The 12,927-nt window shown below is 38.5% G+C and overlaps 1 protein-coding gene across 5 annotated transcripts in view; it reads right to left on the reverse strand.

The window, feature by feature from the left end:
* Sgo2 (shugoshin 2) overlaps positions 1–12,927 on the reverse strand; it is a 34,177-nt gene that overhangs the window by 11,559 nt on the left and 9,691 nt on the right. For all 5 annotated transcript variants that reach the window (XM_015994037.3, XM_006975119.4, XM_076550351.1 and 2 more), the window contains 4 exons: positions 12,118–12,203; positions 6,430–6,677; positions 2,302–4,893; positions 588–738 (listed from right to left, as the gene is read on the reverse strand). In XM_015994037.3, the coding sequence (XP_015849523.1) occupies positions 588–738; positions 2,302–4,893; positions 6,430–6,677; positions 12,118–12,203 (3,077 nt within the window). The remainder of the gene's footprint in view (positions 1–587; positions 739–2,301; positions 4,894–6,429; positions 6,678–12,117; positions 12,204–12,927) is intronic.

The following is a 12,927-nucleotide window of genomic DNA, read 5'->3' on the forward strand; positions in this document are numbered from 1 at the left end:
ATCTCTCCAACCCCAGAAAAATCTTACTATTATTTAAAGACAGATATAAAGGTATTTTATGAATGAAATCACTCAGTATCAGAGACTTGCTTTAAAAGCACAACAGCTGAATCACATACAGCACAGTGCTGATAACTCCTGAAGCTGAGGAGTGGGTAAATTGAGAAAAAGTCTTTCTTTGCTAGTGTGTGTTTGCAGTTAAAAAAAAAATTAAGAAAACAACTGTTTCCTCTTTGAGACCAAAGGAAATATAAACCACAATGATTTCTAGGGAGCAACGCAAGAAAGAAATGTGGGTAATAGCTGTGAAAACAGTGGTTGGTAAATTGTATTCAACAAATTAAAAAAATTATAGCTACCAATTAAAGTTTTTAAATGACAGTAGTAAGATGGAAATTAAATGAAACTAATTAATTTAAAACCAGAGCAAAAAGAAAAAGGAGAAGAACAAAGGTTCATTTTGATTTCCTCCCTCCCAGGTTTACACTGTTGGCCTGCGTGTGTTTCGGTGATACTCAGGAGTGTATCACTAACACTAATCCAGGCAGACCGTCTCAGAGCACACGGACAAGCACTGGCACACTTGCCTCACGAGGTTGGGCTCCCGCAGGTTGAGGGGTGTGCACTGTCTTCTCCTTCTCGGCAGCTTTTCAGACTGCACTTCCGACTCATTCTCAGGGTCAGCAGTGCTGCTTGACACAGAACTGCTACCCTCCATGTCCTGGGATGGTTCTCTACCTAAAAAGAACGTTTTCACAAATATTTGTAAAACATATATAAAGATATGAAAATAACTATGAAGTAAATAAATACAGTTCCCCAATCAAAGAAAACAAATTTTAAAACTTAAAAATTCAATTCTGAGAGGAAAGGAGGCTAAAAATGTAAAACAAACCAATTGCCTTATTTAGGGTTTTTATTGATGTCATAAGCAACTTGGGTAGGTCAGGGATTACTTCGCTGACCGTCACTCACTGAAGGAAGTCAGGGCAGGAACCTGGAGGCAGGCAAGCTGCTTACTGGCTTGCTCCTCACGGCTTGCTCAGCCTGCTTTCTTATGGAACCCAGGACCACCAGCCCAGGGGTGGCCCACCCACAATGGGCTGGGCCCTCCCCCATCAATCATTAATCAAGAAAATACCTTACAGATTTGCCCCCAGAAGGTATTTTCTCAATTGAGAGCCCCTCACCCCGACTGACTCTAAGGCCTACAATATTTTAGTTCTAAAATCACAAAAGCTCTTCATGATTCAACACTTCATAAACCCACACCATACTCTGCATACTCACTCACACATACAGCTCTGGTTACTCAGTGTATGGAATCACCTTGAGGCAGACAAAGATGAGTTATTCCTTTAACATATCCTACCACCCAGACTCTTGTAATTCTTCTACCTTGGGTCCCTTTTATCTAGATTAGCCTTAGCCTAAAAATTCTAGTGTTCTATAGACACACTGAAATGTTGGTCCCAAGCAGAAAAACTTTCACATAAGAATGTCTAATGTTATAAAATCTCTGATGACAAAGAACATTTTTACGACTGGACATTCAGGAAGAAGTGGGATCAGTAGTTTTATATGAAGTATGATATCAAGTATATGTTTAGAGATTCATAGATTCAAGTCTGTGTGTATATGGTAAATGGTGACTGCCATTCTCAGAGGGTTTTCCCTCCTGATTTGATTTATTTACACTATTATTTTAGTAACCAGGGTTAAACAAAAGTAAACACTAATACTAAAAGTCTTACCTACCCATTAGTCTAAAATGCTTCCTACTTGATTTCATCTGTGCAGTTTCCTCTAATCAAAATTTCACACCATCTCTTAGCTTAATGTCTGCTTTGTAAACGACTTACCACTCACTGCATCTGTTAACCTTTACTTTTATATGCATGGATACTGAGGAAAAGGAGTTGGTCTTAAAGCTGCTCTGATCACATTGAATGTATGCCTCTGGAGCGAGCCCCACCTTACAAAATTTGCCATTGTCTCCCGTAGAATAAATTCAATTTCCTATTATATGCATTTAAAACATTCAATTCCCTTCAAACACAAGAAGAGAGATGTTATCTGCCTAAAGCCATTATTAGATAACTTGGTAGTAAAAGCTAAATCAGGTTTTACATTTCAAATGCTGAAGATAATCTGTTACTTTCTCAATGTACAAAACTTTCATTTCTTCTCTTTCTAAACATAGTCATATACTGTTCTAAAATTTTTGCAAAAATGCCCATTTCAATAGAAAATACACCACTAGTTAAGTGAAGAGAATCTAATTCTAAATCTCTGGCCTACCTATTCCCGACTTCCGTGTTCTGCGGCAGCTCTTATGAGACCTCTCCTTGATCTTTCCATGAGCACCATCACCTACTGGAAAGATGCACGCACTCTCCAGGGAAGAATTTTCTTCCATCATCAGGTTTTTACTAGAAGAAATACTCAGGAGTACTGAACTCTCACACATATTGTCCAAGGAAGAATTCTTTATATTAGGTGAACGTATCTGAGATAAAGGTTTCAACACCTTTGTATAAAAGTCTGGTTTACTCTTGGCAATCTTTTCATTCCCCAAATAGTTTTCCTTATCAGTCTGTTGGGAGTCAATTGACTTTGTGTGGTCAGTGTTGGGTGTTATTTCCACCGCTCCATGGGTATCTGAAGAAAGATCTAGGGGGGTCTTTCTTTTCTTTGATTTGGATGTCAATTTATTATCTCTTTTGGCTGGGCGGTTTCCTCCTTTGGCCACACCTACAGAGAAGGCATCTCCCAGTGGACCCACAGTGCTTTGTTTCTGGCTCTTTGACAGGTTAGCTGGTTCTCCAGGACCAGAATCTACTTCATTAGTATCATGGTGCAATCCAGATTCTAAGGTGACAGACTTCTGTGGAGAATCTGTTAACTGCAGCATACCTTTGTTCTTATCGCCTGTCAAAACGTTCTCTGCTCTACCTGCTAATTCTTTCCTTTGTTTTTTAACTAGTTTGCAAGGATCTGGAATTGAATCACAATTTTCCTCTTTATTACTATTGATTTCTCCATAGTAGCAATTCATAACATTTTGATCTTTGATATAGTTCTGAAAGGCATTCACATCTTCATTATTCTCATATATTTGGTTCATTTGGGAAACATTTTCTGATTTATTAACCTTCTGACAAAGCTCCTTATTTAATGGGTCATGTACACTTCCTCCATCATTTTCATGTATTTGGTTGATTTTAGAAATTATTTCTGTCTTTCGATGTACCTTTTGTCGGGGCTTCTTACCTACTTTTGAATCATTGTGACAAGCAGGTTGCACATTATGGAACGTTTGAGTCGTATAATCACCTAACTTTGTGCTATCTGTGCCACAAAGAGCAGGCATCTCAAACTCACTTAAGTCTTTTAAGGTTCCAGGGATGTCCTTATCCTTTTGAGGTAAGAAAGCCTCGTTCTTTTCTGAACAATGAACACCTCTGTCATTACTAAAACGATTCACTCCAGAGATTATTTCTGTCTTGCGATTTACCTTCTGCCTAGGGATCTTGCTAATTTGGGACTCATTCTGAGCAGGGTGTATACCAGTGATCTGCTTGTGCAAATCCAGAATACTCTGGGTCTGATAGTCACGTAAGTTTCCATGGTTTCTTGTGAAAAGCGGAGGTGCTTCAAACCCTTTTGCAGCTTCTATGTTTCCATCGGTGGTCTCTTTATTGACTTGGGTCTGGAGGGGAAAGTTAGCCTTTTCTAGAACATGAATACCTTTATCATGATCCTCATATATTTGGTTCATACTAGAAATTATTTTTGTCCTCCGGTTTATTTTCTGCTTAGGCTTATCTATTTTTGATTGATTTTGTTGAGCATTGACATACTTTTTCAAGTCCAACATAGTCTGGGTCTCATAGTCACATACATTTTCATTATTTTTGGTGGAAAGATCAGCTATATGAAATTCATTTGCAACTTGTAGGTTTCCAGAACTGGTCTCTTCATCCTTTGGGCTTGGAAATAAGTTATCTTTTTCTGATTTATGAATCACAAATGTCTGTCGAGAAGGCTTATTTCTGTTACAATGTAGGGTGTTCTGACACTGCTCCAATTTACTGGCTTGCAGGAGTTGGACTGAACATCGAGAGAAAGGGTATGTTTCCTCTTGCTCGTCGGTCGTATGTGCTGGCTTCCTCTTTTTAGTGGGCATGTTCTCTTGCTCCACGCTGCTCTGGGGGGTTATACTCTTCAGCACGTTTGCCTGAGGTGGCTGTTCAGAATTGGGAATACAGTTCGGATCTTCTGAATCCTCTCTGTCATCTAGGACAACAGAGCCTCTTTCTGGTCTGTTTTCACTCTTTTCCTCGGCACCCTTTTCTGAACTACCTTTACATTTTTTCTTTGATCTTTCTCTCCTTTTTTCAGAGCTTGGATCTTTCACTTTTCTGAAAGTTTCCTTCCCACAATCTGTCTTTTTCTTCCTTTGATTTGTATTGCTTTTGGAGACTGTAATGATTTTGCTTACGTCACTAGCAGTTAAATCCATGTCAGCATTTTCGTACACAGTTTTCTGCAACTGCAAGTCATCAGTGTTCTGCACTATCTCCATGTGCTGGGCACTGGGGGCGCTGGCAGACTCAGGCGGTAAGTTCGGAAAACCCTGTGGATTTTTTGGTATTTTACTACTGGTTTCACTAGCATGACCGTTTATCTCATTATTCCAACTGAATCCTGGAGCTGAAATCTGTTGGTGATCTAAATCTGTCACATACAGATTCTCTGCAGAAGACCCACGCTTCCTCCTCTCAGTCACATTATTAAGTGATGGCTTTTCCCTTCTGAGGCTGGAAGATGGGGCAGTTTTCATCTCACTTAGAGAATTCTTAGGACTTTGATCTGAGTCATAATGGCTTTCTGCAAAATGAAGAAATAGAAAGTATTACGCTACAGTAAACAAAACATGCTTAACTTTTTCACAGAGAGAATTTCTGAGAATCTGTTCTTCTCAGATCATTATATTATTCAGAATTCATGCTGATAAAAATTAGCCATATCGGAGTTACTGCTATTATTTGAGTTTACTGATCTCCTTTAGCTCTAGAAGTAGTAATGGCCCCATTGTTGGATACACTCTATTCTAATCTTGGGGCAGAGGCTGAGTGAATGCTCAGTAGTATGCATTTTCCATGGATTCAGATGTAAAATGTGACATGTGAGTACTTCAATTATTCTAATTAATTTTTATCAGCATGACTGTGGAAATGAAAAATACCACACTCTAGGCGTAACAGTTAGAGTTCTGTATTCCAGTCTGAAAATCTGTAACAAATATGTAAGCATCATAGACTACATCATAGGATTATCAATTAGGAAGACCATGTATATGAGATGATGCATCACCATGTTTTCTCACTAAGTCATTACTCAAGCTCATTAGCACTATCAGTTTCGTTTCTGTTGCTCTGATAAAATACACAGACACTAACACCTTAAGGAAGAGTTTATTTGGCTCACAATTCTGGTTACAGTCCATCATTGCTAGGAAGGCAAAGTGGTAGGAACTTAAAGCAGGCAGTCACATCCATACTCAAGAGAAGAGAGCACTGAATGATGCATGCTTGTACTCAGCTTGTCTTCTCTACTCTTGAACAGTTAAGGATCTCCTATCTAGGTAATGGTGCCACCCACAGGGGGCAAGTCTTCCAACTCAATGCAATCAAGATAATCCTCCACAGACATGCCCACAGGCAAACTTGATCTTGACAATCTCTCATGGAGTCTCTTCCCTACATTATGTCAGGTTGACAATCAAAACTAACTGGTTATAATTTTGAAAGTCATTCTATCCATCTAGACCCCCAGATAGACCAAATCAATGTAACAGTATTTTTCAAATCACAAGCTAAACAAAATGGAAGGCTTAGTCCTGCTCATTTTTGAAGACTACTTCTAGACTAACAGTAGTTTCTAACTTCACCAGTAGTTTTAAATGGTACAAGTTAGCAAATACAAGTTAGTAATAGAAGAGACCTACCTAACTGTGGTAGTTTGAATGTAATCGGTCCCCAAAATCTCACTATTAGGAGGCATGTGGCCTTGTTGGAAGAAGTGTGTCACTGTGGGGGTGGGCTTTGAGGTCTCCTATGCTCAAGAAACTGCCCAGTGACACAGTTCACTTCCTGTTGCCTGAAAGATATAGAACTTTCAGCTCCTTCTCCAGCACCATGTCTACCTGCATGCTGCCATATCCCACCATGATGAAATGGACCAAACCTCTGAAATTTTAAGCTGCCACCTCAATGAAATGTTTTCCTTTATTAGAGTTAGCCATGGTGTCTCTTCACAGCTATAGAAACCCTAACTAAGACACTAACTCATGAGTTTTTTAGATATTGTTAACCTCAAGAAAATCTGATGAACAACTAGATAAAGTTTTTAAAACAATCTTACCTTTAGGAAGTACATCAACACTAGAAGTATGTTCTGAATAACCTGAGGCACATGTATTCTGGTTATCTTCCTTAGGAAGTAACACTTCCAAAGTACACTGCTGTAAGGACAAAGATTGTCTTGATACTGAAGAGGTAATATCAGGTGATGTCTTTGATGTCATTCTGTTGTTACACTTTGTTTTCCATTTACCACCACCATCATCATCATCATCATCATCATCATCATTTTCTGAAGTTAATGGAACCCTAAGGCAAGTGAGAATGAAATGAGAAATTCTGTTTTACAAAAATTATGTAGAAAGAAAAAGATATCACTATACATGCCAATAATCTGACCATTTAGAAAAAAATTAAATGTAAAAATTATTTGAAAAAAAAGTAAACACTTGATAAATAAAACAGGGATTCTTAAAGAAATGGGATACCAGCTGGAGTGATAGCCTAGCATTAAGAACATGAACTACTCACTCTTCCTGAGGACCTGAGTTTTGTTCCTACCACCCATACTGGGCAGCGCACGACTACTCATAACTCAGCTCCAGAGGATTCGCCTCTAGTCTCTGAGTATCTGCACTCGCATGCACTTGCACACATAATTAAAGATAATAAAGATATTTTAAAAAGAAATAAGATACTCTCAAAATTTCTCTACATGAAAACTATAGGCTTAGATAACTTTTCTCAAGCTTTTAAAGAAAAATAATACTTTATGATATACTTCCAGAAAACAGAAAAGAATACTCATCAATCAGCATAATCCAAATACCTAAACCTGAAATATAATTGCAATAAAAGAAAATTATGAATTATTTTCATTAAAACACACTTGCAAAGCACCTTTAAAACAACAATAAAGATTTTGTGATACAGGAAAGGAATGCAATTATGGCTTAATAGTCAAAAATAGATCACAGAGAGACATGGCCCAGCAGGTAAACATATTAGCCATGCAAAGCCTGATGACCTGAGTTCAATTCCTAAAACCCATGTAAAAGTAGAGACTCCACAAAGTTGTTCTCTGACCTCTACAGACATGCCATGCATTTGCACCCCCATACACACATCATGTACAAATACATCCACTAATAATAATCAACCAATCACTATATTCCATTATATGAATAGAAAACATTTGAAATGCATTATGCTAACAGAAAAGTTGTCTTTGAAACAGCAACAGAAAAAGCACGTGGTTAACTCAACAGCTCATGAAGAAATTCAGCAGCAACTAAGAACAAAGGAATTTTTATTTGTGCTTTGCTTTTTTGTAAGACAGTCTTACTGTGCAGAATGGCTGCGCTTGATTCATTATGATTTGACTTTTTAGATGATTGAGAAATGAAAGAATTCTTTAAAGAAAAGTTAAAAACCTGACAAAGAAATAGGAAATCTGAATATCCTTATTTTTAGTAAGAGAAATGGGACATTGTCAAAAACTTTTTGACAAAAACCTGTAGACTTAGGGACAGTAAGATGGTACACTGGGTAAAGTGGCTGCCATGCAAGTCTGAGGACCTGAGTTCCATCCCTAAAACCCACAGTGGAAGGAAAGAAATGACCATGAAAACTGCCCTCTGACCTCTCTACAAACTCCTCTGTGGTACGTACACACACACACACACACACACACACACAAACAATGAATGAACAACTGTGGGCTTAGATAACTCTGTCCAGCTTTTAGCTTGCCTTGAACTTGTGGTATTTTGTCTCAGCCTGGAACTTTATTAATCTGACAAAATCTAGAAAATCTAAATGCTCACATCATATCAAACAATGGAAACACATTAAGAATGCCTGCTGTAATACAAGTAACTATTGTAATAAAGTAAGAAAAAGGAAAACATAAAAAGGCTTGCAAATTAGGGAGCTAAGAAGAAAATGATGCTTATTTACAAATAACAAAAAGTATATTCATAGAAAATTCAAATAAATAGCCCCAACAAACTGTTAGAATAACAAGTTCAATTGAAACAAAGGCAGTACCTGAAAATAAATTGCATTTCTGCAAACTAGTATCAAGAAGAAAACAAAATTCAGAAACAACAGCACCAAGTGTCCTGGTACATGTCCGTAGTTCCTGCATTCTAGCAGTGGAGGCAGGAAGAACAGGAATTCAAGGCCAACCTCAGCTACATGAGATCCTAACCCAAATAATCAAAACAAAGAAATTCATTCAGCACAATACTAAAATATCAAGCAAGTAGGAAAGAACCTAGGATATGGAGTAACTTTGTATAGAAAACTACAGAACATAATCTGGGTGGTGGTGGTGCACACCTTTAATCCCAGCATTCAGGGGGCAGAGCCAGGTGGATCTCTGTGAGTTCGAGGCCAGCCTGGTCTACAGAGCGAGATCTAGGACTGGGACCAAAACTACACAGAGAAACCCTGTCTCGAAAAACCTAAAGAGAGAGAGAGAGAGAGAGAGAGAGAGAGAGAGAGAGAGAGAGAGAGAGAGAGAGAGAGAACTACAGAACATAAGGAGAACATACATAATAGCTAAGTAGATCAAGTAGTACCTCATGCTTATAGATGAAACAATTGTATAAAATATCTTTTCCTCAAGCTGAACATATTCCCAGTCAAATTTCCAACTCTCCCTTTATGTTTGGGGGGTTGGAGGGTGGGTATGCAAAATTGATAAACTACTTCCAAAATGCAAAGGGCCAAGAATAGCCATACTAATACTGGAAAAATGAAAGAATGAATAAGATTAGAGACCCAGACTGAAACAAGGCTTATGCGAAAACTAACTAATAATTTGGGCAGCTTGGTAGTGAGAAGGCCCACATATTAGAACAATGAATTCAGAAACAGCCTCTTACATACCCATCCAGTCAGCTCATTATGATACAGATGGAATGCCCATTAGGTTAGGAAAGGATAGTGTTTTCAATAAATGGTACAAAGCCAATGAGATTTCCACACTAAAAACCAAAACAATAACAACCGTGTCCCTTCCCTCACATCATACCCCCAATTCTACACAGACTGAAGACCTAGATGGGATGGGGGGGCTGGTGAGATGGCTGTGTACATAAAGCACCTAGAGGCTGGAGACCTGAATTCCATCCCTAGGACCCACATGAAGATCAAAGAGGAGAACTAACTCCATGAAGTTGTTCTCTGGCTTCCACATATATGCCGTGGCACATTCAAGCACCTTCCTATCCTCATCATGCACACAATAATAATAAAATGATTCTTAAAAATGAAAATGTGAAAGGAAAGATAATACACTTTTGGTAGGAAATAGAATAATGACTCTGTAATCAATAAAGATCAAAAAAGGGTCACAGAAAGTATTAATCAGAACATTGGGAAGAAACAATGCACGTGCACACACACAAACCAAGCTTTGTGAAGACCTGTTCATCTAAATATCCCAAGGAGATAAAAAAGAAAAGATTCAAGCCAGAAAGTAAAAAAAACTTGTTATACACAAAGTAAAATAAATAAATACAACTCAAAGAACACATATAAACAAATGCTTAACTTCTTCATCAGGGAGGTAAAAAGAAAACTTGAACTCAATACCACACACACTAGGATATAAGAAGGAATGCTCACACACTGCTGCTAGGAGCCTACTCCAGAAAGGATTGGGTAGTCTCTCTTGAAGCCATATATACATCTCCAATAATTCTGCTCCTTAGCTAAGGAGGTAAGCAGGAACTAGGTATATACCAAATACAATGTCCATTACTCACCAAGAAGGAGACATCTATAATCTGTATGTGGTGGCCATATTCCTACAGCTCAACACTGGAAAACCAGCAGAATAGCAGAAGAATGGAGATGCACTGGACTACTGTATAGCAATAAGGGTGACTTACAGCTACATTGTAAATAACTTTTACAAATATAATGCTGAGCAAAAGAAGTCATATTTTTTAAAAATTTTATTTATTTTTATTTTATGTGTATTGGTTTTTTGCCTGCATGTATGTCTGTGTGAGGGTGTCAGATCTTAGAGTTATAGACAGTTGTAAGCTGCCACGTGGGTGTTGGGAATTGAACCTGGGGCCCCTGGAAGAGCAGCCAGTGCTCTTAACTGCTGAGCCATCTCTCCAGCCCCAAAGAAGTCATACCTTTTAAAAGTTTTTTTGTTTTTTGTTTTTTCAATCATTAGAGGAATTTCAAAAAGCATACAAAATCAATCTATGATGTTTTAGGTCAGAATGCTCAGGTAGGCATTTGGGTGGTGATCAGAGAGGAAGCTAAAGGGATATCTGAGATTACTGATAACATTTTTTCTTTCTTCAGGGTCTGGGTACAGTCATATAATGCTGTTCACTTGTGAAAACCTGCCTTTAATATATATAATATTTCAAACAAAATTTCATTAGGATACAATGAAATTTTTTGAACGGCAAGTAAACATACTTGGTTGTGGTTTTCTGGTTTGTTTATTGAGACAACCTGGTCCAGAACTCATTGTAGCCCAGGCTGGCCTCAAACTTGTAGAGATTATACTGCCTCGCCCTCCCAAGTGCTGGGATTATAGGTGTGCACCAACACACCCAGCTGCATCTGAATGTATTTGAAACAATAAATACACAACAGCCAATGTATTCTTGAAAAAACAAATGTTTCAGACAATACAATTTACTGTTTTAAAAATACACTAATAAAATGTACTGGCACAAAGTGGTAACAGTACAGACAAGAGATACATCAACAGAATAAACTAGAGCAGATAGAAAGTGACCTCAGTGACATGAGAGGAGCATTCTTTCCTCCTGTGGCAGAGCCAGTAGTTCATACCTAAACGTCTCTATGTGTTTAATGTTTCTACTACAATGCAAAGTCCCCCTTAGCCGAACTACCCAGTGGACAACTATAATTACTGCTGATGCTTCTTGAAGTCACCTTCTGATTTTCTGCTACTCATAGGAATAGTACACATGCATATAGCCACACATATGCAAGATCTTTACACTTAGGCAATTCATGTCTACATATGCACTGTGTAATATACAGAGCTTGTACTACTTAAACAAATAAAAACACCAGACTTAGTAAGTCATACACCAGAGACACTGAGTAAAACAGATGGAAAGATTCCAGTCATTGCCATCCGTTCTGAGTCATGGCACATCTCTCAGACTCAACATTTATGTTTTAATATGTCAGGTTTGAAACTGGGTACTTTGATGACTTGTAACCAAATCAATCAAAAAAAGAGACTTTAGACAAGAGAATAGCCAAAATGAGAGTTAACCTCACAGGTTAGGGCTGTACAGTATACGTGATGCTAAAAGTGGAAAGAGGCCAGAAGCAAAGTCATTCAAGGTAGCAATTACTACAGATGAACTCAGTTTATCTGCATCTGAGGACAAAGTTTCCTGAGTCCTGAAGACCCGGCCTAAACAGGACTCCACCCACGGCCTTTCCACCTGAGCAGCCCAGCTACAGGCTGGGCAAGAGAGCACTGACGGTGTGTGATGGAGTCTGTGCTGCTCTAAGCCAGGCTCACTCTAGCCCAGGTAACTACGCTGAGGTTTAAACGGAAGTCTATGAAAATGCCTAACTCAACAAAGTGATGGTACACACCGTTTATCTCGAATTGTTTTTCTGGTTTTAGGATGTGAGTAACTAACTAAAAGCACTCAAAGCCCAATCTAGCATCTTCTGAGGCAGGGGCATGTAGTCCGTGTTCACCCAGGCTTAAAACGATTACCTTGCAAACGGCAGGTGCACGGGCTTGCACTGTTTACTGGTCCTTTTCCTCTTGCCAGCTGACAGGAGAAAGGAGCTCTGATGGAACTAGTTTTGAATAAAACCAAAAAAAAAAAAAATAATGGTAAGAAATAGTCTATCATATCAGACTTGTCATTAAAATAGTAAATCATAGCAGGATACCAAAAGAAATAGAACAAAACAACTCTTGTACTGTGTATGTGTGGATTAACTCAGGACCCTGTGCATGCCAGCCAACTATTCTTCCCGCGAGGTACCCAGCCTTACGTCAGCCTTTAATAGTTGAATAAGTATAGCATAAAGATAAGATTAACATTCCAATGATAATCATTCCTGGTATTTTTGTTAAGTAACCTTCTAAACTTTCATAAATAGAAATAAAAATGTACACACACACACACACACACACACACACGATAGTTAGTTAGATAGATAGTTAGTTTTTATAGTTACAGCTATAAAAAAATATATATAAAATGTCTTCATGTCTACTACATATGTGTTATATAGCATGGAAACACACATTTGGGAGTTACCAGGACACGTTACTAATTAAAACAAAGACTGGTGAAATTCCTTAGTGGGAATGAGTGTAGATAGAAGAGAGAAATCTAAGAACTGAGCCTGGGACACTGAAACCTTAGCAGTTGGGGAGGGAAACCAACGAACAGGCGGAAAGGACAGGAGGACAGGCGGGGAGGATCTTGTGGAGTGCGGTATCCTGGAGGTCCTAAACCAGCCTGAGGACGACACCTGCCCCGGGACCTTGTGTCAGTAGGACCCCTGCTCC

The sequence above is a fragment of the Peromyscus maniculatus genome, chromosome 13 (genome assembly GCF_049852395.1).
Source record: "Peromyscus maniculatus bairdii isolate BWxNUB_F1_BW_parent chromosome 13, HU_Pman_BW_mat_3.1, whole genome shotgun sequence".
Lineage (NCBI taxonomy): Eukaryota > Metazoa > Chordata > Mammalia > Rodentia > Cricetidae > Peromyscus > Peromyscus maniculatus.